The 23,617-nt window shown below is 32.4% G+C and overlaps 4 protein-coding genes across 7 annotated transcripts; all 4 read right to left on the bottom strand.

The window, feature by feature from the left end:
* Nucleotides 1-397: 397 nt before the first annotated feature.
* Nucleotides 398-2,148, bottom strand: LOC139809420 (thioredoxin domain-containing protein 9). Of its 2 annotated transcripts, none has more exons than XM_071772297.1 (4): nucleotides 1,978-2,148; nucleotides 1,614-1,853; nucleotides 1,097-1,298; nucleotides 398-1,008 (listed from the first exon to the last, which is right to left on the bottom strand). In XM_071772297.1, the coding sequence occupies exons 2-4, from the start codon at nucleotides 1,788-1,790 to the stop codon at nucleotides 749-751; spliced, it is 639 nt and encodes a 212-aa protein (XP_071628398.1). In that variant the 5' UTR covers nucleotides 1,791-1,853; nucleotides 1,978-2,148; the 3' UTR covers nucleotides 398-748. The 2 variants fall into 2 exon arrangements, with proteins under 2 accessions (XP_071628398.1, XP_071628399.1); XM_071772298.1 differs by having other exon boundaries at nucleotides 2,085-2,104.
* A 1,251-nt stretch (nucleotides 2,149-3,399) lies between these two features.
* LOC139809419 (thioredoxin-related transmembrane protein 1) lies at nucleotides 3,400-7,152 on the bottom strand. Its single transcript, XM_071772296.1, has 5 exons — nucleotides 6,894-7,152; nucleotides 6,434-6,595; nucleotides 6,113-6,287; nucleotides 5,770-5,871; nucleotides 3,400-5,685 (listed from the first exon to the last, which is right to left on the bottom strand). Exons 1-5 carry the CDS (start codon nucleotides 7,049-7,051, stop codon nucleotides 5,377-5,379), a joined length of 906 nt encoding a protein of 301 aa, XP_071628397.1. The 5' UTR covers nucleotides 7,052-7,152; the 3' UTR covers nucleotides 3,400-5,376.
* Nucleotides 7,153-8,337: 1,185 nt separating this feature from the next.
* Nucleotides 8,338-16,100, bottom strand: LOC139809589 (aminopeptidase N-like). Of its 2 annotated transcripts, XM_071772561.1 has the most exons (12): nucleotides 15,576-16,100; nucleotides 13,628-14,077; nucleotides 13,046-13,229; nucleotides 12,719-12,875; nucleotides 12,405-12,486; nucleotides 11,280-11,629; nucleotides 10,334-10,614; nucleotides 9,807-10,018; nucleotides 9,333-9,677; nucleotides 9,170-9,239; nucleotides 8,899-9,000; nucleotides 8,338-8,552 (listed from the first exon to the last, which is right to left on the bottom strand). In XM_071772561.1, exons 1-12 carry the CDS (start codon nucleotides 16,094-16,096, stop codon nucleotides 8,391-8,393), a joined length of 2,916 nt encoding a protein of 971 aa, XP_071628662.1. In that variant the 5' UTR covers nucleotides 16,097-16,100; the 3' UTR covers nucleotides 8,338-8,390. The 2 variants fall into 2 exon arrangements, 1 of the variants encoding a protein (XP_071628662.1); XR_011731141.1 differs by lacking the exon at nucleotides 8,338-8,552 and having other exon boundaries at nucleotides 8,943-9,000; nucleotides 9,631-9,677.
* Nucleotides 16,101-16,172: 72 nt separating this feature from the next.
* Upf3 (UPF3 regulator of nonsense mediated mRNA decay) lies at nucleotides 16,173-23,278 on the bottom strand. 2 transcript variants are annotated; one of them, XM_071772562.1, is made up of 6 exons: nucleotides 22,921-23,278; nucleotides 21,140-21,554; nucleotides 20,870-21,021; nucleotides 18,910-19,570; nucleotides 18,408-18,628; nucleotides 16,173-17,700 (listed from the first exon to the last, which is right to left on the bottom strand). In XM_071772562.1, the coding sequence occupies exons 1-6, from the start codon at nucleotides 23,080-23,082 to the stop codon at nucleotides 17,485-17,487; spliced, it is 1,827 nt and encodes a 608-aa protein (XP_071628663.1). In that variant the 5' UTR covers nucleotides 23,083-23,278; the 3' UTR covers nucleotides 16,173-17,484. The 2 variants fall into 2 exon arrangements, with proteins under 2 accessions (XP_071628663.1, XP_071628664.1); XM_071772563.1 differs by having other exon boundaries at nucleotides 18,919-19,570; nucleotides 22,921-23,276.
* Between the last annotated feature and the right edge of the window lie 339 nt (nucleotides 23,279-23,617).

Here is a 23,617-nt window from a genome sequence, read left to right as displayed (position 1 = left end):
AACTTGTACAGCAAACTTGTATAGCAACTTGTCTCTCATGTTTCGCATTGCAATTTGCAAATATATGACAGTTTATACACATTACAAGAAGTTACTTTCTCTATTTTATTTGTCATAATTCATAAATTTATTTCCATTTTTATTTCTAAGGTCCAAAAAACGTCGTATTGTCTCATTTGTGTAAAACTACTCTTGCGAATATATAAAAGAAAATTAAACATATGTTAAAAACATATGTTCTTTGTAATATTTCAACATAAACATTTATTTTATGTATGTAAGATTTATCTTTCCTTCTTTTCCTGTGGTATATAATCCTGTATATATATCCTGCACATATAATTTTCTCAGCACATAATAAAATATATTCAAATGCAACTAATTGTAAAATTGTAAGTTTAACACACACACACACACACACATTGTAACTATATAATTTATTTTAAATTATACAAGTATTATGAGAAATTGTTTTTCGATTGCCGATAAATCCAACAATCTTTCAAATTACACATCTATTATTGAGACATTTTAATATAAATATAATCAAAAATATGTTATTGTATAGAAATTTAACTATTTTGCTAAAAAAAAAATTATATGTATCCCAAGTATTAAAATATAAAATTTATCAACTTTATTACAAAAAGCTTACTATATTAAACGAGAGAACACTGCTGAAATTTAATACATGAGAAAAATACGAATGAGAGAGAGTACGTGTAAACTTTTGTATTTGGATGTGGTCTCAGTCGTCATCAGAATCATCTGAGCTGCGTCCCTTAATGGTCTTGGTTTTTGGTCTAAATATAAATGGTTTCTTACTGGTTTCTGAACATTGCAGATCATCATCATAATTAATCACGCCGGATTGTGCAAGACGTGATTGCAATGTTTCAGTGGAAAAATCATCACAATTTCCCAATTCAGTAAAACCCACGATATAATCCTTGGTTTTACCATTCACAATTAGCGCAATTGTAGGTATAATTCTGATCCGTAACCGTTCTGTAATGCATAAATATACAATATTATCACATTTAAATACACTATTGCAAAAATATATATCTTAAAAAGATATCAAGCATGATAATACCAGTCAAAAAGGGACATCTCTCAACATTTAGTTTACAAAATCTCGCTTCGATGTGTTTCTTTGCAAGAATCTTGAAATGATGATCCACTATTTTACATCGTGGCGAATCATCTTTATAAAATAAACAAGCTATGTTTCCTGACTTTTTAGATACTTCAAAGAACTCTTTCTCGTCGTATAACTCGGCATATTCTCCATGGCCCTGTAACAATACATAAGTTATACATACTTTGTTATATAACATTTTGTACAGCAGTTACACAATTTTTGAGACATAATTTTATATGCCTTCTTAATACAATATTTAGAATTCTAATATTAAATGCTCGAAGAGCCTCCGCACAAGACTCTCGTATGATAACGTAACGTAGACCAACGCACAAGAAACATATTGACGTATAACGCCGTAACCGATACGTTTCTTGTGCGTTGACCCATGTTTCATTACACTACACTATCATACGAGAGTCTTGTGCAGAGGCTCTAAGGCGAATATAAACATGGCATGACATATTACCGAAGCCAACCAATCCTGCTTTTGTTTTTGCATCCGTTTCAGCTCATTTAGTCTGTTCGCGCGTATCTTTTCATAATCACTGATGTCCAAATTATCTAATTTCTCCAATTCTGCGTCCAACTGCTGCTCAACGTGATTGGCAACTTTTTTGATGTTCTGTTCAAGTACTGCCTCCATACTGCTGTCAATTGGAAGAATACTTGTGGATATCTTGGGCGTCCGTTATATCTTCTTGCCGGTCTGATGTATGTAAACGAGATATAAAAGGTTATAATGCAAAATAAGGATAGTTTTCCACATGTAGCGAGGATTTTAAATACAAAATATAATTAAAGAATATCAATCAATTCGTTGCGATTCGTACTTTAATGCTCAGCGTTTAAGACAGGAATTTTACTTATCAATTCGGTAATAACTCGACTTTTATTTTAACTCGCTGTATGTACTTATAATTCCAAGGCACTTTTTAACCATATATAGAAATGTCACTGCTGATGCTGTGTGGCCGTGGGAGTTGGTGGGAGCAGAGAGAAACCTGAGAGAGGCCATCCCGGATCCCGGCCTTTTTCGTTTGTTGCATTTTCCGACGCGCCGCCTGAGAAAGTGCAACTCAACTACGTCGTTTCGCTCAATAACCGCACATGGTTTGCGTCCGTGCTAATGGTTCGTGTCCGAACTAGCCAGCTGGAGGGGAGGGGATATTTTGGCCGCGGCGGCCGCGCTCGGCAAGCTTCGAGCCAGGAGAGAGACAATTCTCAATTCCCAATTCCCAATTCTCAATTCCCAATTCCCAATTCTCAATTCCCAATTCTTAATTCTCAATTCCCAATTCTCAATTCTCAATTCTCAATTCTCAATTCTTAATTCTCAATTCCCAATTCTCAATTCTTAATTCTCAATTCCCAATTCTCAATTATTCTTAATTTTTAATTCCCAATTCTCAATTCTAATTATAAATATTTATTATTTATTTTAGAAGTATCAGTATCTGATTGAGGTTAAAGCTCTCGCCAGAATCCGGAGTAGCTCGTGGCTCATGGAAGAAAGAAGGATCCTTCTCTCTGTTCGTGGCTTCTTCTTCTTCTTTATATGTATGTATGGGGCTAGTGTACAGGGGCTTTCAGCTGCTTTCGGCGGTCTCACGAAAAAGACCGGGATAGCCAGGATGGCCTCTCTCAGGCTTCTCTCTGCCTTTGCCTTTCTTTATTTGTCTTCCTCTTCTTCTCTTCTCTTTTCTCAAATAAGCGAATGAAGATATACAACTCGCAAAGATTCTAATCCTTTTGTCGATGTCTTTCGGAATGCACTGACCATACGGGTGCGCAAATATTTAATGTTATAAAAATAATTTTTTGTTTTACCTTTTATGGACATAAAAGATAATTCTTATAGTTTTTTCGTTTTATGAAAAAAATATACAACACGGTATGTTGATAAACATAAATATATAAATAGATAAAAAAATATGTATATTTATTTATATATATCGTAAATTTTAAATAATTTAAATAAATAATTTTTTTTTTTTTAACAAATCACAAACTCGAAAAAGATTTTTAATAATATTTTATCTCTCTAATTCTCTACTAATATATAATATGAATTTATGAAATATATCTATCTTATTGGAACGTTCTTTCTTCTTTAAAATTTAGCGTAATACATAATTGTAATTAATTTATATAATACCAGTAAATACACACAAATTATCTCACTTAAATTACTAGTCATGATCACGTTTTAAAATAAATCGGATTGACAGATGTTTACAAAAAGTCCATTATAATTATATCATTGATTTAAATCGTTTATTAAAACTTTATCAGGCAGTAAATATTACAGAGATTTTCATTAGCTTCACGCTGATTTTTCCTTGATATTAGCATAATTAATAACGTCCTACTTATCAGAAAATGAATAATTGAAGGCATGAATATAAATCGTGTACCAGAAAAGCGGAAAAATCGGTTTTAATATGGAACACAGCAAAGCAGTAAATTTTCCATATTATACTAATGCCAAATACTATTAAATAACGGGAACTTGTATTGTATATGTATATATAAATGTCGTTGTTATCATGGAGATTTTAATCCCGATGTATTGAAAATAATATGCGGAAGACATTGTAATAAAAAAAAATCACTGAGAATTATGGTCGAATATATATTATACAAATAAAAATGTAAACAATATTCGATAATCATACCCTTTTAAGGGCAGAGACTTTATTTATTCATATTTCAAGTGTAGTAGCATATATGCATGCATGCTTGCAATAAAGTGAAAAAAGCTTTTTGATTATGTTCTTTGTAATTAAAAATCCTTTTTTATACTGTAATTGTAAAAATAAACTCAAATGTAACAAGCTAAAGTAGGCCTTTCTAAACATGCTATTTATGTTTTATTGCGAGTACTATTTATTGCAACACTTTGCTTTATTTCATGGATCATTAATGGAAATTCCTGTAATTTATTGACAGAGAAAGAGAAAAATCAGGTTCATAGAAACATCTGCAGCATATAAAATATTCCATACATATGTATAGGCTAATTATGTGGTCACAGTAAAAAAAGTTATAAAAAAGCTATCAGAAATAATGCGTATGCAATGACCACAATTCTTAATTGCTGACAACAATAAACATCAGCTATTAATATATTACATTAATACTTTAGTTAGAATCAGTTTTTATGAAAGGACTTGTGATTTCTCTTTTCATATAAATAAATGCGCGATTATATATTAAATGACTATAATTGCAAAATACTATAACTGTATATATTTGAACTTAAGAAATATATGAGTGCATATATAAGTCTTATAAAAGTAATAATTACTCTTAAGTAGTTTTCAATTCATTTTTGACGATTTTAAAATATTTTATTCAAAAATGTGATCGAAAAAAAGAATGTAAATAGTAATATTTGTAATATTTTTATATATCAACTATAATTAATAAATAGATTTATAAATGGTTTTGTAACGTTATAACCTTAAAGAAGGTAATATGCTATTATAGTTCTTTTCCCGATGGCTAAAGATTAGATACTTAAACACGATATTCATACAATTATTACTTCAACATTTTCTTTCTTTTATCACTATATGAAATATAAATGATTTAAAAAATAATATCAAGTGTCTTTTAGACTTACAATAGTCTCAAAAAAAGTTCATACAAATATTTCAATTTATAAGATCTTTTTGAAATCTGAAACGTTTAGTAGAAAAAGCAAGCAAAAAGTAAATGCTTCATAATAAAAAAAATTCTTTAGTTCAAAAACTTTCAACTACCATCTAATAAACGACTTGCTAATCTATTAAACGTATCTGTCGTGATCTTGAAAAGGTCCTTCCAACATGTTTACATTTTCTCATTGCTTCAACGAGAGGATTAAGCCCTGAGAATATTTGACAGCAGAAACGCTTGCAAGATCCTAAAATTTTACTGAATAATACCTGAGGTATCTATTTTCAAATTTTCAAAATGTATTTGTAGATAAGAAAATGTTTACAGACAAAATAATAATCTGAAATTCTTTCACTGGAATTTTTAAACATATACAAGTGACGGTAGACACCGTCGTTTCTTCGAATCATTCACTTGGATGATCCACACTACTTATCCATAATTTGAGATGTGGGATAACAATATCATATCGTACTGGCGCACAGGAATGACTTTGGGAGCATATCACCAAAGATTAGTCGCAAGTAATTCATGTTTGTTGAATATTTACATAAAACAAATTAGTATCTCTAATCAGCCTTGCGTGGCTTACGCTTGCGAACATTGGGACTACTAGTATCAGCTTTAGTATCTTTATCTTTCTCACTCGCTTCAACTTCCTTCGCTTCGGATTCCTTTGCTTCAGATTCCTTCACTTCGGGTTCCTCTGCTTCAGATTCTTCTTCGTCTATTAAATCATCCCCAATATTTTCTGCAATTTCATCCTCGTCTGAACTTTTCTCCTGAGTAGCACCGTCCGTTGCGCCACTCTGTTTCTTCTTGCCTTGTTGCTGTGCCGGTTTTTGTGGAAAAATGAAGTCGATCAAACACACGATGAACTACAATGATAAATACAGTTAACATCACCTGTTTGCTAGGCAAATAAATTTTATACGCTACATAATATAAAACTTATGGCTCACCAATCCTAACATTGTACCCAAAATAACTGTTGCAATAGCAAAAATCAAGTAACTACCCCACACAGGTAATCCAACTTCTTCTAAAAGTTGATTGTGGATATTCTGAGCAGAAACAGTAATGTTCCATTAAAATTTTTGTAACAGATGTAATAATGTAATAACGTATAAAAATGTATATAAAGATACATATGTATATAGTAAGTCAAATTTTTTTAAAATATTTCCTTACGTGCATAGATGCAATCTACACAATATATATAAATTGTATCTTTGCATACAACTCAATATTTAAAAAAAAATTTGACTTACACCATTAGGCTTTTACTCCTCCATATATACTTACTCGTAACACTTGGGACAGCTTAAAAAATTGACTTAAAATTGACATATGGATTGAAGTTGGACTTTTCCAACTAGATATCGGAACCACTTTCGTCCAAGTTTTTTTAGACACAAATTCGGTCAACGAGGATTTATCTCTTGGGCTCTTATACTGCCTAAATATCCCATTGTTCACACTAGAAGATTAAAAAAAGTTCCAAGATATATAGTTATTGAATTTATAATACAAATTCCTTAATTAATTTACAAAATATTATAAAGTAATTATGTTAACATATATAACAACAAAACATAATATAAATTATTGATATAACAAACTTACTGATATATTGTGGGCAAAGCTGTAACCATAAATCTACCACTAAGACCTGGAGAATTCGTCACGTCTATCTTTCCAACATTGATATTTAGCTCCTTCTTCGATAACGCAAGATCCTCCCAGACTGGTTCAAGTGATTTACACGCTGGACACCATGGCGCATAACTAACAAATAACACATGTTAGATTCTAACAAACTATTTTATATATCATCTGTCACAGATTTTAACATATATACGTTAAAATAATTGTAAAACTCAGTTTAAATATGAAAGCTCTCACAACGCTATCAAATATAATAAAATAAACATATATCACTTTAATCAAATCGAATTGCGTGACTCCGTGTCCCGCGTATTTTTCACGGGAATTTAACGCTCGTCAATGACAATCAAATTCGGAGTATTTTTGACACGCCATCAACCACGACGAGTGATGTCGACGTGCACGGTCGCACACTTACAACTCGACCATCCACTCTCCCGTTAGCATGCGATCCCAGTTATCCTCGTTCAATTGCTCCACCAGGCTGTCCTTCGTTCGCCGCGTGTGCGGGTCCGCGAACGCGCTCGCGTATACGGACAACAGCGCGACGTAAACGGCACAAAATACGGGACCCATCCTTTCGTGCGACGTCTCACTCGGCGACTTTAACCAAAACTCACCGGCGCCATACGCTACGCCGTATACGACAGTACACGACTGGCGAGCTGGCGACTACCGTGGATAACGGGGCGCTAATAGAACCATAATAGAACCATGATGTAAAGAAGACAGATGTAGCAAGTCCAAGGATGCGCAGTGCAGACCAAGCCGCTCAGTAGCAGTCGAACGTGATTGGCTCTTACTTTTAGAACCAACCAATCAACGCAGAGTGTTGATAAGACGAACTCAACAGTTGTGTCTGCTGAACGCGGCCATTTTCTTTGACCAATCAGAAACTGGTCCGAGATGCGAGAAGGAACATGGCTACATTTGAATGTGGCGCGATGTTCCGGACCAAAATTTGATTGCAGGCTGTCGTATTCTTCGGCCGCCATTATGCGCAATGCTACACCTGTCTTCTTGAATAGAACGTGAGCGAACAAGAGACGCTGGTTTCGATAAATGGAACGCATCCTCCTGACAAAAGCGTAACGAACAGAGAAATGAGAATTGGCCACTTGGGCTCGATTCTTGAATTTATTCGAAAGAGAAACATTGTTCATTTAGCTGAATTTCTTGCACGGTTCATCTTTTCTCCTTTTCTTTTTACGTTTGACAGAAAAGGAGAAAAGATGAACTGTGCAAGAAATTCAGCTAAAACAAACGGGCCTAAAGTAAAACGCGTGATCGCTCTCAAGTTCCTCTCTGGCGTAACCTAATCAGTACGGAGTTTGAGGATTTAATAAATAAAAAGTAATAATCTTTCTTATTAATAAAATGTCTTATTTATATATAAGTGCTAAATATAAATAAAAGTTATTAATTTGTTAAAGCTATTTCTGAAAAATCTGACCAGACTTTGAGAGCCTATTTTTACTATAGAATAAAAAAGATTCATATAAACATGTGTGTGTCTGAAACAACTTGCATTTCAAAAATTTCAAGAGTGTTCAATATAGTTTGTAATAAAATACTACGAGAAAGATATACACTATATTGCATGAGGAGGTCATTACACAATTGATTTAGTATAAATGTTTACTTGAAATTTACATTAGCTATTTTAATAAAAAATAAATTTTTGAAAATTTATTATTAATATTTTAGAAAGTCTATAATAACTTGAGTACATTTTTTTGGACACATGTCCGTATAAACTTTTTCTATCCTTAAGATCAATAGTCTATAAGCTTAATCAGAAACATCCTGTACATAAAAATGACTGATAACTATTAAATGTATTAAATTTAATTACGTAATAATCATAAAACATCAGGTTTATAGCAAATATATTTATTTTATAATCAAGTTTATTTTACAACCAAGTAGACTTGCATTTATCGTCTCCTGTTATAAAGTTAAACGTACATGAATACGAGAGAATATGTCTTTTGATTTGAGATAAGCGTAAGTCTATCTTGCTTTTAATATTCGACATTAATACACTGACGTAGTTATTTTTGATCATTTCGTATATCTGCAAAACAATTTCAACATTATGTATACACGCTGCAAATCTTATACAATAATTAATTTTGAAGTGAGATATTTATGGCTGCATTCCCCGATATACTGAAAATTTATAGTATACGTAACGTAAAATATAGAAAAATATAGATATTCAGTACTGACAGTGAATATCGGAATGCAGCCAATAATATGTTGCATACAAAATGTGAAAGAATATATGTTACATATTGAATATTAAACACATGAAGTATACTTATGTTATGCACAGCTAATTGTAAACTTAAAATAATATTGATGCTCGGATAAGTATTTTAATTGTAAGTAAGATAATATTTTTGGATTTGTATACAAACCTCTTGTCTGGTAAATGCCAAACCAACCACGTCTGTGCCAGAGAACTTATTACCAGCATCAGTTAGTATTCGTCTATGCATATTCTCCACAAATTTTTTTATCTAAAACAGATATTACTTCAACATTTTAATCAAAATATTTATAATCTACATCCATGAAATACTTGTCGTATAATCTGAGATATGAAGTTCGATTAAATAAAAAGATAATAAGTAAAATGTAAGAAGCGTTTGACTTATTGTGTTAGAAAATGAGTAAAATGAAATTTACCTTATCAAGATGATTCGGAGAATACACATGATTTATAATGTCAATTAATGCTGCAATTGTACTCATTTTTCTATAAAAACAAAACAGACATAATATATAGTTGGCATATATAAACTATCATAATTTCAAGTAGAATATATTTATAAAAGAGAATGTTTATTACTCGGGCTTGATTTCGACCCAATTGGATAATATGTAATTAAGCGCTGATTCGTTATTTGCATATCTTTCAACAATATAATGAAACATATTAATATAGTCTCTCGGTATAATTTTATTTTGTTCTTTTACTCGAGTAGAAGAACCCCTACGAGGTAGTAATGTCATTCCTTCCATAAACATTGATATGACTTGACGATAGTTATCGGAGCAAGTCAAAAATTCTAATATTTTGGTATCACTTTGATTTAAGTAGATATCATATACTTTATTAATGGTAACATTATCCGCTGTCAACAAACCATGGCAAAATGTCCATTTTCTCCACCACGGCAAAGAATAGTCGATTCTAAAAAGAATGATCGTAAAAATTGAACTCGTATATTCTTATAATAATCGCGATAGAAAAAATAATTTATGAAGCAATTGGAAATACAATAAAAATACAACTATAAAACAATGTTATACGAAAAATTACGCAAGATTTAATAGATGCGATCTCAATTTAGCGTTAGCTTCTCTCCTGCAGTCAACATCGCCAAAAACACAGGCCCATTTTGCGGCTTCTTGTCTCAAACTTTTAAGAAGGTGATTCTCCTCCTTAGGACATTCCTCGTTATTCTCGTCGGGATGACACTCTTTGTATCCTATTTTACGAAGAAGTGGAACCAATCGGCTAAGTACCATTTCCTAAATATTGTAAAACAATATAATTTTATCATTAGTCAATTTTCAAATATGTAGCATGGAAAATATACGTTTAATTAAAATTTTTTTTATTTTAAACACTACAAGATACTGATATTTCTTTATTCATTTTTTAATCATTGCATATATTTTAATATTATGGTAGACGCACACACACATTATACATATAATCGATCAAGGGATGCGGTAGGGTCTCGCACGTCATGTATTAATTTTTGAAAATTACCTATTAGTTCTTAATACAAAATCAATGTTCTAAACGTACCAATTGCACATAGGTTTTTTAACAAAACTTACTTTTATCTTGAATTGCTGACTTTCGGGAAATGGATAGATATATGACATGCGCTCAATAACTTTAAGCATGGGATACCATGCTACATAGTCTGTCTCTTGCGATAAATAGCTCGTGAGTTCCCAGAATATGGAGGAATTAATTTTGCCCGACATCATAAAGTGAAACGCGTCGTCGATGATTTGAGCACGATTGAGAACATGAATTTCCGCATAGTTCTCAGAGCTGAGAAAGCGTGCAATTCTTGTCCAACTCTTGTCATCATAGTTGACACGATAATATCCTGTAATATGATAAACAAACGTTATTTGCCAGTAAATCATTTTGATATCGCATTTGATGAAAAATATTTCTAAATATTATCTTTTTACTTTTGAATCAAATAAAAAGAATGTTTAAATCTGCTTGTGTTGTAAATAAAAAATTCGAATTAATTATCTGCACACTTATGAAATATAACATTATAAGTCAAGTATCCTGGAGAGATTTACTCGACAACGCACTTATAATAGGATAACATGAAAATTTTTGCAAAACTGATCTTTATTTCTATATATTATACGTATTACTGTGAAAATTGAATTTAATGACTAATAATTTGATTATTACACAGCTGACAAAAATATGTGTTGAATATTATAAATTATTAATAAATAAAAATCAACATCAGGTGTTTGCATGAACAAATTTTAACGTAATATAATGTAACTAAAATATAAATATAAAATATAAGGGGTAACACACACACACACACACACACACACACACACACACACACACTTAGAATAAAATAAAAGACCTTATAGAAAATTGTGCAATTCCAACGACCTTGATTCTGACATATAACGTTAAGATTAAAGTGATTGATCCCTTTTTTACAGTTTTACTCAATCTTATCATATAGAGCAGACACAAAAGTACAATAAAATGCAATTGTTTAATATTTACCAATTTGTTGAATGTTAAATATTATCCAATCATCTGCTGAATAATTTGCATTAAATCCAAATTGCAGATACGAAACTGGTGGTTGTAACAAACGACCTACTAAAGTATTAAAATTGATATCTGGCTGTGTAGTATATGTCACAGGAATCCACCGAGCCTCTGGTGTATTGTGTATCGAAACGTTAACTAATATGGTATAGTATTCAGAATATTGCATTACATTTAGAACAGGATAATGATATTGCTTTATCCAAGGCTCTATCATTCCTGTTATGTTAAATTGTCCTGTAACTACTGCTTCATTGTGCGCAGCTTGCATGGCAGACCAGAAATCGTTCGGAGAAGCTGAGCTAACAGAAATTTGCAAAATTTAAAACTGATTAGTGTAACGTTGTTTACGTACTATACATAAATTATATGTTAGCAGATCACATCAAGAAAAATAAAACTACTACTTAATTTATACGTGCTGTATGTTTGCATGTCTGTATCCATTTATATGATTTTTGTATATAATAATATAAATAAAAGAGATATAATAATTTGAGATATAACTTAATTAATTTATTAAAGGATAAATTCTTCTAACAAATAATATGTATTCGTTTAAAAACGTGAGAAGTAGGTATTAGATACGTGAATGATTAATATAAATTTGTATAAGAACATGATTAAATGATAGAAGAGATGAAAAGAGATATGTATCTCATGCATGCAGTAAAGAAAAATTAATTGAAAAATGAGGTAATTAGTTTATTTGGTTATGTGGTTTATTTAGAGTTATTATATTATATCTTAAATAAAGATAAAAAAGTTCAGAAAAGTTGAGGAACAAAAGATGTAAAGATATATAGATTCAATGGCACACATTATGTACCTTCTTATTCAAAATTTTAGCTCAAATAATTACTAAAAATGTGACATACAGCATTTCTAATAATCTATTATCTCATTTCCAATTAAACATTAAACACATACAACATTCCTTTTATAAGTTAAATTTGTATAAGATAAAACAGAAGCTAATTTAGAAAAACATAATTTAGTTTTAAAAACAGCAAATTTGAGAATTATATCGCCAGTAGACGAAAAAGTGTAGAAACACACAAGATGTACAAGACTCACTGTTTTCTCAAATATATATTAATTCCCTTCTGAAACACCTCAATGCCAATTAAGTGTTGTAACATGCGCAGTATAGCAGGTCCTAAAATAAATCATATTGTAAGATAAAATATGTGGATTAAATATGATTATAATATATTTACAGCCTCCCGAAACTGACTGATTTTGTAAAGGATTTTTAATATAAATTTTATTTTTCTAGTAAAATAACGTGAGTGAAGTAATATAAGCATGAATTTTTATAGAATATTAACTTTCAATTAATCCTAATAAAAAATAATTATGTTAAATATACATTTAGCATTGCTTTATACCTTTGAGATAGTAGGAAAATGTGAAAAGTGAATTAAGTTCAAACATATTGTTTACTTCTGATGTAAGAGAATTCATAATATGTTGATCGTCTAAATGGAGAGATTCTTGTAGAGTTTGGACTACGAACAAATCCATAATTCGGAAATCTGGGATAGTCTAGATATCAAAATTTGTATTATATTTGCAATATTTAATAGTTTTAGTATTTTGTTATCTTACGTCAAATTGCAAAATATTATAAAGATTTTCTTGTATTTGTCTATATCTATTCCAAATATTCTATTTCTTTGACGAAATATTATTACAAATATATATTAAAAAACTACCTTATTGATAATATATATTCCGAGCAACGTAGCAATACCCTCATGCAACCACATATGTGACCACCATGACGCTCTAGTCACAGAACCGATCAATTGACTTGCTAGTTTACGCGCTATTAGACGCGAAACCTCTATTTTGCGAGCAATGGGATCTAATTCTTTATTGTAGATAATATTTTCCTCTCTAAAAATCGTTTATAATTGTTTAACGCAGTTATGTAAAATCCACATATCAATATATAATAAATCATATATGCGTGTCATTAATGATATATGACCTATTTTAAATAGCAAAATAATCAATGTTTGCTTAGTTAATGTATAACAGGAATATCTGTTCTTTATGTAATAAGACATGTTTGTAAAATAGGATAGAATATACATTTAAATTATAACATTATATTATTATATATTCTATACTAATATTATATTATATAACAATAAAGAGAGACACTATATAGTAGTGTCCCACGCCAAGTATAAGAAAATTTATATATATATATATATATATATATATATATATATATATATATAAATAATTATAAATATAGTCGTGTGTTATATTATATATGTGTATATTACCTATAAAATACCATTTGCCATTTGTCCATGCCATCATCTAGCCACCCTGGAATTGCGAAGTGTTGATGCTCTCTTAAAAATTTCCCCAAAATTGGCCACTCATCCTCGAAAGCCTGTGTAAACTTTGTAATTATGCCACCCGCATCTCTTATATTCTCTCTCATCTGTTGTCTGCTCCACAATTTAAAGTCCGCCGTGAAAGAAATGATGGACAAGCGGATTAGAACAATGGCTACGAGGTAAGTGGGTATCGCAGGAGTAGTAGCAAAACGCGCCATTATCTTATTGTCTTTAGACCGCCGCGAAGAAATGACTGGCATATTCGAAAGTGCAGTGTAACTATTATGATACTTTAGGTTAATTGTAAAATCAGCTTTTAATCCTGGCTCATCCCAACATGGAAATAAACGTCGTGTTCCAATCGCCGAGTTACGTGTTGCGATAACCCATCTACAAAATTTCGATTACATATATATATATATATATATATATATATATATATATATATATATATATATATAAAACAATAAACTTTTAATCTATATAAGCAATATGAGTTATAGCATAAAAGCTCAAGAGGACATAAATGCGATTTCGGTGCGAGCATTCTATCTCTTCTTTATTTTGGATTAATTAATACAAGGCTAATTTTTCATCGAGTATCTCCATATTGGCCGAAATAAAGATTGCATATATATAATTGGATGCATAAGCGGTATAAATCTATTAGAAAGCGGCAAAGATTAATTATAGAAAGACTTCCACTTTTACATTAATGATTCCAAACTAACTTTAACTTGGTCTAGAATTTTTTAAAAAACATTTTTAACTTTGACACTTTAAATACAAATATAGATAGGAAGATTGGATGATGGAACTCGTGCTCGGATATTTTGTGCTATAAATTGCTGTCCAAATAGAAGTAAAATAAAAGTGCTATTGAAAATAAATATAACAAAGAAATTTCGAAGTAAAACATTCTATTATAATGTTCTGAAAAGAATTGTGCAAGCTTGTTGGCAATGTCGAGATCTACGCTGCAAATCTGACATTCATCGAATATCGTTGAATAGTCAGTAGGCCGTTATTATTGCAAATAATTTTATTATTTGTTTTGTATATATTAAGCTTTATATAATTCTACAGACAAAGAAATCCAATAAAACATGATTCTATAAACGTAGTAATTACGAGACAAGCTCACTCTTAAACCACCGAAAGGATCATGTACTTTGAGAAATCACAAACTTTTTCTAAACTTTCTTGACTATTTAATAAACAAAATTGTTTACTCATTTCCATTTTTTCGTTTCATGCGCGATATTTTAACGTGTAATACAAAATTTCTATACTGCATATAGAACTATCATTTAAAGATGGTCTTACAATTAGTAAAAATCGAAACCAATGAGGAGTTGATCATTTTTTTCTACATCTGCAATGAGTACGTACAGTAAACAAAATTGAAAGGAAAAAAGGAAAAAAGATTGTCTTTTTACGGCACATATATTCGAGCACTAGGCTCTTATTGGCCTCGAATTAAAATTATAGTCAACTCAGTTTTTACCACCCCTTGCAAAATATTAATCTTCTCTAAGGCCGTTATTCATAGTCGGTTCTTATATTTAAGACCGTCTTAAGTACAATCTTAAAGTGTCATTATATAACCAATTACAGAACCGTATTAGCATCTTAAGATATATTACTTTAGACGGTCTTGAAATAAGACTTGACTATAAATACCGGCCTATATAAACGCACATTCTTTAAAATAAAATGATATTAACATATTCTAGATCCCTCTAAAATTCTATAAATTTATTTCAAAACTTTCTATTTAAATGATTAAAATATCATATAATGTGCAAGTTTTCGGTATAGCTAACAAGCTTTTAATTTAAATCTTATTAATAGTGTTTATAGAGAAAGACAGTGTTTTTATACTCACTCTTTATGTCCATCCCTGTTTACGTATGAAGTTATTGAAGTTTTGAATAAGCCTCCCGATTCAGCCACGATACCCGAAAATACGATATTCAGAGTATAATTATATATAGGTGATAACTTATGCTTGAAATCAAGAATGGCAATTTCCTGCTTGGTAACATATATAATATCATGCAAGTTATACTTTAATGCATTTGCACCAACACCTTTAATCAACGTGGCATTAGTTATTATCAAATTTACTGAGTGTAAACTTATGTTTGACGGAAGGTTGTGAGTGTTGATTGTTGTTGTGTCGAGACTGATATTGCATTGGCCGTGAAAAGTATACATGTCGATGTCTAATTCAATATTATAGTGTCTCGGTACTACATGAGCAGGCAAACGGAAATCAGCTGTGAGTTCGGGTACCGCGGTATCGAACAATATGTCGAACTCAATGTTTGGATTTCCATCGGGAGAGAAAGCCGTAACAAAGATGAGTATTAGATGGCCACTTAGTAGGAATTTTATAAATTCCATAGCACTTTTCCGAATAGATTTCTGGTATTTTCAGGAACGTATCTTTGCTCGAAGACTAAGAAATGTAAACAAAATGTAATGTGAAAATTCAATTTTATTCAAAACTTGAGAAAAACAATAAACTAAGATCAGGCTCGTGTTTACAAAACAGCCGGAAAGGTCGGTGGGATGATAAACGAGCAAAATAAAATTACAAATTAAATAAAATGTGATTTATTACTATATATCTAACTGTCGGAAGTTAGACAGTCCGATATAAATCACATGTTGTTTAATTTGCATAATTTGTAATTACTCAATTTGCTCGTTTATCGACCTTTTCGTCTTTAGTTGGTTAGAAAAATTAATTATACAAATTTTTATTTAACAAATTTACAATTAATGTAGATAAATAATAATAGTTTTAGTACAGATACGGGCAATACGTTAACTTAATTGCTATTGTGTAAGGGGTATTAAACATTTCTAACATTTAATATCCAAACAAATCCAACAAAAATTGAAATTTTAAAACATTTCTTTTTTTATTGCAAATGTATTATGGCTCAAGAATGATATACTGTTTTGAGACGTTTTAATGTTAATGACAATTTTGGGAGAGGTATCTTTTATAAAGTAAAACTATGATACTTGCATTCCACAAATGTTCTTATCTGCACATTCAAAGGGTAATATGTAAATTTTTTATTTCCGGTGACTAATTTTTGATCAAATAACATTAAAATTGCTAATAGGTATATATCTATACTTTTGTTAGAATTAATTGTAATGAACGCTTACCGTTATGACTCCTCAATGCTATAAATGTATCTATAAGGTCCAGTAATGCCAGAAAGCGGCCTATGTAGCATACTGTAGCTGACTGAGTGACTCCATCCAAAGAACATGGTCGCTTGAGATGCGCAAGCGAATTTGCGCAACTGAGTCGAAAACGAAGAATTGTCGCTACTGTATATCCTTATCCTGTAGTTTACTGTTTTTGCTTTATACGATAAAAGATTTCAATAATCTTTGGAAAATTGTTCAAAAAAACTAACCTAATCATTAAAATCAATATTCCCATAATTGGTCTAAATATATTTTAATAAAAAAAAACCATATTGTATTTATTAATTCTTTATTATTACAGTAATAAAATTGCATCTAAAAAAAGAAAAGAAACCCGCGAAATGTATGATATAATCAGACTGTGCGTGAAATGTTTATCTAACATATGCTTATAGAATTATCATTTTAACACATGTCAAAGATGGCGGTATGTTTTATACAGTACGAAGAAAATTATATTATACATGGCGATGAAAATTCTGCCGTGCGCAGAAGTCAAAGCGTCATTCGCGAGTCTAGTGGAGTATGTCCGAATGATAAGAATTGGAAATGAGAATCTGTTATGCTACGTCACGAGTGATGCTACGTTTGAACGTCATTGAGCGTACTTCCGTCGCGCTAACTTTTCCAGACTTGCCGGCCGCGGAAGAGACGCTGGGATTTGGCGTGGGGCTCTGCGACAGGGATGCCCGTTCGTCGTTGGATTTTTCGCGTTCCAGTCGTTGCTTGCTAAACTTGCCCATGCCAGGTCGATAAATCTCCATCGCTGGACGATCCTACAATCGATTGTCAATAAATATTCTCACTCAAATTAGTGTGTTAATGAGATTGATAGAGAAAATATAAATCTTATGTACAAGCATCGAAATCAAGTATAGGTTTTATGAATAATATATCATGGAAAAAAATATAGATTCGCGAAGAATTAAAAAAGTAATTTAAAAAAGGGATACATTCCACGTTTGAGAAAGTATATTTACTTTGCATATGTATTATAAACCCTTGGCGCTTCTTTTTTTTTACATGCAGAGACATACTATTGAATGATGCAATTTTTACCTGATGTATGCACAAATTACACAATACATAGTTCTCATCTTGATACTGATCAAATCAGTACTAAAACAATTGCTTGTTAAGCAAAAGATCCTAGAGTTTAATTTAGGGAATTTATTTTGCATATATGTATAACATTAAAATTTTTGAATGAAAAAATATTCTACCGTGATAAAAACAAACCCAAAATATATATTTCATTTCAAAATTACTGCGAATAAACAAATTGCAATATTGCGATTATTTCCTTGAAGAAACTTTTAAACAGCCTTTCTCCAAAGGTGGACAAGAGACTTACAACACTTGCCCGTAAAAATTGTGATAGTAACGAAATTAATGAGAAAATCAAAGTCCATGGGACTGCAGTTATTACATTGGAGAGGCTTAATTCGGGCTATAATGTCATCGAAGAAGCTCTTACGCTTACCTTATTTCGTATCCTACGCTCCAATCGTGGATCTTTCTTATCTTTTTCTTTTTCCTCGTTATCATTCTTCTGGAGGTTACTTTGGCCTCCTCCATCTAACGATTTGTGACGCCGTAAGCAATTCCCATCGCCTGCACCGCCTTCGCCGCTACTTTCGAGAGAATTACGCCTCTTTACAACTTTCGATTCCTTATCTTCGGAATCGTCCTCATCGTTGACATCTGTGCAAATGTGTTCGTTACATCATGTTACATTTGTCACAAAAATATTCGTGCACAGATATCCTCCCTCGTTTATTTAGCGGATTTACAAAATCGATTCTGTTGCGTTGCTAACTAGATAGACATTCGTCAAAATGGGTACTTATTTTACGACGGGAGTAGCTCTTATCTAGTTTTATATAAAAGGACGTTATTAAGTTCCTGAAGATGTTGAAATCAATAACGCTAAAAAAAATGAGGGAAGAAGTAAATTCTCTTGTATGATAATTATACGAATAAACCTTTTTCACCTGCACTGACTGAACCGTTTCCTTCTTCCACACTATCCTGGTAATTCTGTACCGCATCCATTGTTATCCTATCCTCGGCAGTATTATGTGGCTCACATTCGTTGTCTTTAGCATGCCTTAAATCGTCTCCATTGTATACCGATTCTTTGCCGTTTCCAGTTTCCTTCTCCTGTACGATATCATGTTCCTCCTTCGCTTTCTTTGAATTTGTGTTGTCGTCCCCGTTGGCGTCGGCAATCTGTTTTTTCGTTTCTGCCAACTTTTTCTTCTCTTGTCTCATTTTTTCATAACTTTTTCCGCGTCTTTCCTCTACCTTTCTGTCTCTGGGCTCCCTAAACTCTTCCTTCATCTCATACCTTCTGTCGTCTCGGAGATCGATCCTTCTTTCCTCTCTTTCGTCGCGTCTTCCGTAAGGCTTTTTCTCATCGTATCGCCGTTGCTTGATCTCTCTTTCCTTATTCCTATCGTCAACTCGCTCTCTATACCCTTTAATGATAGGTTTAGTTTCTCGATCTCGCATTGACTTCTCTCTTATTTTCTCGTCTCTTTTAGTTCTATTTTTCAGCTCCTTCGGCGAAAGTTTATCCCTCTCCTCTTTGTTCTCTTTATCGTCTTTGCTCGATTCTTTATCCAAATCTGGATTCCTTAAAACCTATAAAAAATTAAACACTGTGCATCTATTTTAGAATATCTATGCTATTAATTTAATATGGTCAGTATCAGATAAACATTTGGCCTGATTTTTGTGTTGATGCCCATTATTCTTTTTTTGCCGCCTGCGGCAACAGACCATTGGACAAACTTCTCAAAACGTGAGGGGACAGTAGTCAGCGACATGAAAATCAGGCCGAAATATTTATCTGATGTCGATCACTGTTCCAATGTAGTTTATTGCCTTTTATCGTCTTACAGACTTTATGCCGTTTTGCGCATGTTATTTACTTCTTCATAACGCTTGTCTTACAACGAAATATGAGCACACTATCAAATATATAAATCAGATCTTTTTTTTTTAAATTCTCTTCAAAAATTGGGTACAGATTAAAACAGTTACAAAGTATCCTATATATGGATGTATGGAATTACATAAAGTTTCAAGAAAACCATAAATATAAAATTAATTGCGATAAATATGCGATAAACACTCCTCTCCCGAGAGCCACCATCAAACCAGCTCGTCAGCATCAATTTTTCCGTCTGTCTCACGATACAGCAGTGGATCAATTCACAAAGTTAAATCCTGAGAGCTCATTCTCTCTACACGCCGCATTGACGTAACATACGATTCTTTCGGCGTAAACATTGTACCACAGCTTTTTGCAGGTCAAAGTCAGGAAGAAATTCGCGGCTACTAGCGTAAACGAAAAGAATCTCAAATATATTCTAGCGCATTAAAGATTTCAACGGAGAAAAATATGAGTTCTTTCTTTTGCTAATGAAAAACTTTCTTACATGATCGCCTTTGTAGAAACAGAAATAAGTTTTGCAGTTAACTTGATTACTGCCAGTTAAATATTGTTTCTTGACATCGAACATGCTTCTAATCGGTTTTGTCTTTTTAACGTGCTCGTAAAACCTTTCGTGAGTCTTATAAAATTTCCCTTGCACCCGTTTGTATAAAAATCTATTGAGGAAAACCTCTTCTCCGTATTTATATGTACTTCCGTTTTCGACAAAGCATTGAAAGAACGAGTCTTCAAATTTGACATTTGTGGGGTGGTGAGATGTGGGAAAATTGGGTGATTGTTCGTCTTCCGCATTATATATATGCTGCAGATGAAAATCAATATTTGGTATCAGCAAATACAGTAAAGAATGACATATACGCAGCACGAAACTGGTCTTGATCGAATATTGGATAAGAAATAATTACAAAGCAAAATGGTTATTATCCCATAATATTCCATACTGTATTTGTTGCCAGTTGATGTATCGATTCGATTACTCTTACCTTAGAAATAACAGGATCGTCTTTAGTCCTCCGTCTTTCTATATCCCTCCGTCGCCTCTCTTCACGTTTTTCATCCCGAAGACGTTGTTTCTCTTGCTTACGAAGCTTCAAATACTCGAGCAGTGGAGTTGTCGTGATCTTCTTCACTGTATCTGTACAGTACAATCATTTATAATTTTAAAACTTTTCCTTTATACGCATACATGTATACGCATATATAATATGTATACATCTCTTCACTTGAATATACACAAAACGAAAAGCACTCACTGTCTGGTGGTTGGTAAGAATACTCGGTTTTCGATTGGGCTACACTTGAATCAATGTCCTGATTTTTTAAATTTTCTAAGAAGCTTATGTAATACGGGTCGCTCTCAATGGTGCCGCATTTGAGATCCTTTTTCTTGCCCACTCGTTTCTTTGGTAATCTTTGAAAGGGTGCAAACTCCACTACTGCGGGATATTCCACACCTTTAGAATCTACGAAGACGTAGTTATCAAACTTCTCCCGAAACATGAAGATGTCTTGTTGCTCCATGAAATTAATATAGGCGCGACAAAACGCAAACTGGCCAAGGGACATGTCAGCCTTTACGAAGTACATATAGTCATGTTCCGGCAGCGGAGAAACTTGCTCTAAGAATTGATCCTGAGTCATTGTTGGGGGCAACCTTCTGATCACCACCTAATCCCAGTTAACAACATAACATTATTTCGTATACACTTCACAAAAAATATTAGCATAAAAGATATAACTTGAGGTAAAAATGTATAAACACCTTAAGTTTATATTTTCTAAGACAATTGATCTCAACATTAATATATCAATTACCATGTCATATGCATTGTTCATATATGAATGACACTTGTTTATGAAAGTATCCCATCATTCAATACGAGCAATATCAAAATTTTATTTTAAAAACCCCCATTTCTCCCTGATGTTTCATGGCAAAAAAATAATAATAAAATTATAAAGAAAAACATATTTAGTTTTCCATGAGGTTTTCATAAAGTTGGAGGTCATTCATATATGAATAATGTGATAGTATGTTTAATCTGAGAATAGTCAACTAATTTTTTTTGCGTAAACAATTATTTATCTGGAATATTTTTTACTCCAATTAAAAGTCATTATTATTAACTATATATTGTATATTAGATATTGACTGTTTTACAACTTATTAGTATATGAGATATCTTGAAATCATGTATATAAATTTACCCAGTATTGCCTTAAAAAGTAAGGAAAAATAAAAGAAAATAGGTATAGATTTACAATCCATAAAGGAAACTACTGTGACTAAGCTTCACTTTCTCGCTGCTGGGATGCAGCAAGAAAAAAGTGATTACTCCTGGATTAAAGAATTACTTTTCACACAAGCTACTTAAATATCAGTATTTTCTTTATGCCTCTCCAGTTAGCGAAGACTGAAACATCTTCAACATAGGCTCGTCACATAGGCCTAGTACATCCATTTATCATTAAACTTTTATTCTGAATCTTCCTCTATGTATCACAGTCTAACAATAATGACCTATTGAGTCTTTGACCTGATTCTTTTAAAAGTTTTAAGTCACACAACTGTCCATTTAGGTCATACATACTACAGATGGTACCTGATGTATAATCATTCCATGTTTGTTAATTGTATATGTAACATACCAATCAATAAATGAAATATTTTATGAAATATAATATGTCTGCTTATATACTCAAAATATTAAACAACCTGTATGGTAAAGTTCAGCGTGGAATACCAGTGAAAGAGATACATATAGCATGGAATGTACTAATGTTAAGGGAGCTCGAGCGTTGTTTAAAGAATGTTCATTGAGCTTGTATAACTCATATCTTTGTTCAAGCCTGATATCATTTTGCGCTTAAAAATTTTACTTAGATTTAAAATCCGGCCGGTTCTATCACCCGAGTTATTTGACATAACCTATGTCGCGTCTCGTACTGTCGTTAGAAAACGTCGGAGGAAGCCATAAAAAATTGTCCTGTCGCGGCGAGAGAAATTCGCATCCGTTATCGGGTCCGGGCGAACCTTTGTTATGGGACGACATTTTTCTTTCTTGTTATCTTTGGCCTTTCCGACATCCGACGAAGCGGTCTGCGTGTCGTTCGGCACGGAACAGCTGTCGGTCTGTCCAGCAGTAGTCCCAGCACCCTCGGACTGCTGCTGCTGCTGCTGCGCTTCTTCGGTCATTCTGACTCACGACACGCGCTCGCGATCACCCTCCGAGATTCGAGGAACTTTCGTTGCCGCGCCGGACTTGCACCGGTCCAAAATATATGTCGTACAATTTTGCCCTCTCGACGATCAAACGAAGGACGTTTGATCCTCTCCGCGTTTACGCGATTATCGCGGCCATCTTGGCTCGATCCTGGCACAGTCCTGGCACGAAGGAGAAGACCAATTGGCTCGCGCAGACAGAACGAACGGAAACGCTTGCCGCGCGGCAAAAATCAACGTGATCAGCCAATCAGGTTTGTTCGTGAAGTTGATTGGTCTCTTCCCGCGCGATTAAGCGTCACTTCGTCATGAACCATGAAGTTGTCAGCTGTTTGGACAAATTCAGTGGACGCGCTTTGCGGGAGATATAAAAAAATCACAAGAAGTGGCAGAATAAATTGTTCCTCTGATGAAAAAATTTCTAACATTTTATCAAAAATTTTCTAGAAATTTCTCATATTTTAAATTTATAAAAAATTCTAAAAAATATATATGTCAATTTCTCAGA

This window comes from Temnothorax longispinosus, chromosome 3 (assembly GCF_030848805.1).
Source record: "Temnothorax longispinosus isolate EJ_2023e chromosome 3, Tlon_JGU_v1, whole genome shotgun sequence".
In the NCBI taxonomy this organism is placed as follows: Eukaryota; Metazoa; Arthropoda; class Insecta; order Hymenoptera; family Formicidae; genus Temnothorax; species Temnothorax longispinosus.
The sequence above is the reverse complement of the archived record's forward strand: the minus strand, read 5'-3'. Positions and strand labels throughout refer to the sequence as shown.

What these genes read in the sequence shown, in the direction of transcription:
- LOC139809419 (XM_071772296.1), bottom strand. Translation starts at nt 7,051, where the DNA reads ATGGGTCCCGTATTTTGTGCCGTTTACGTCGCGCTGTTGTCCGTATAC. An exon ending in GCTTTGCCCACAATATATCA is followed by an intron (nt 6,288 to 6,433) that starts GTAAGTTTGTTA and finishes TTAATCTTCTAG; the next exon opens with TGTGAACAATGGGATATTTA. An exon ending in TGGGTACAATGTTAGGATTG is followed by an intron (nt 5,686 to 5,769) that starts GTGAGCCATAAG and finishes TTATCATTGTAG; the next exon opens with TTCATCGTGTGTTTGATCGA.
- LOC139809420 (XM_071772297.1), bottom strand. Translation starts at nt 1,790, where the DNA reads ATGGAGGCAGTACTTGAACAGAACATCAAAAAAGTTGCCAATCACGTT. An exon ending in AGCAGGATTGGTTGGCTTCG is followed by an intron (nt 1,299 to 1,613) that starts GTAATATGTCAT and finishes GTATTGTTACAG; the next exon opens with GGCCATGGAGAATATGCCGA. An exon ending in GAGATGTCCCTTTTTGACTG is followed by an intron (nt 1,009 to 1,096) that starts GTATTATCATGC and finishes TATGCATTACAG; the next exon opens with AACGGTTACGGATCAGAATT.
- Upf3 (XM_071772562.1), bottom strand. Translation starts at nt 23,082, where the DNA reads ATGACCGAAGAAGCGCAGCAGCAGCAGCAGCAGTCCGAGGGTGCTGGG. An exon ending in AATGTCGTCCCATAACAAAG is followed by an intron (nt 21,555 to 22,920) that starts GTTCGCCCGGAC and finishes AACTGGGATTAG; the next exon opens with GTGGTGATCAGAAGGTTGCC. An exon ending in AGCGTAGGATACGAAATAAG is followed by an intron (nt 17,701 to 18,407) that starts GTAAGCGTAAGA and finishes AATCGATTGTAG; the next exon opens with GATCGTCCAGCGATGGAGAT.
- LOC139809589 (XM_071772561.1), bottom strand. Translation starts at nt 16,096, where the DNA reads ATGGAATTTATAAAATTCCTACTAAGTGGCCATCTAATACTCATCTTT. An exon ending in ATTTAACATTCAACAAATTG is followed by an intron (nt 10,615 to 11,279) that starts GTAAATATTAAA and finishes ATCATATTACAG; the next exon opens with GATATTATCGTGTCAACTAT. An exon ending in GTCAGCAATTCAAGATAAAA is followed by an intron (nt 10,019 to 10,333) that starts GTAAGTTTTGTT and finishes TACAATATTTAG; the next exon opens with GAAATGGTACTTAGCCGATT.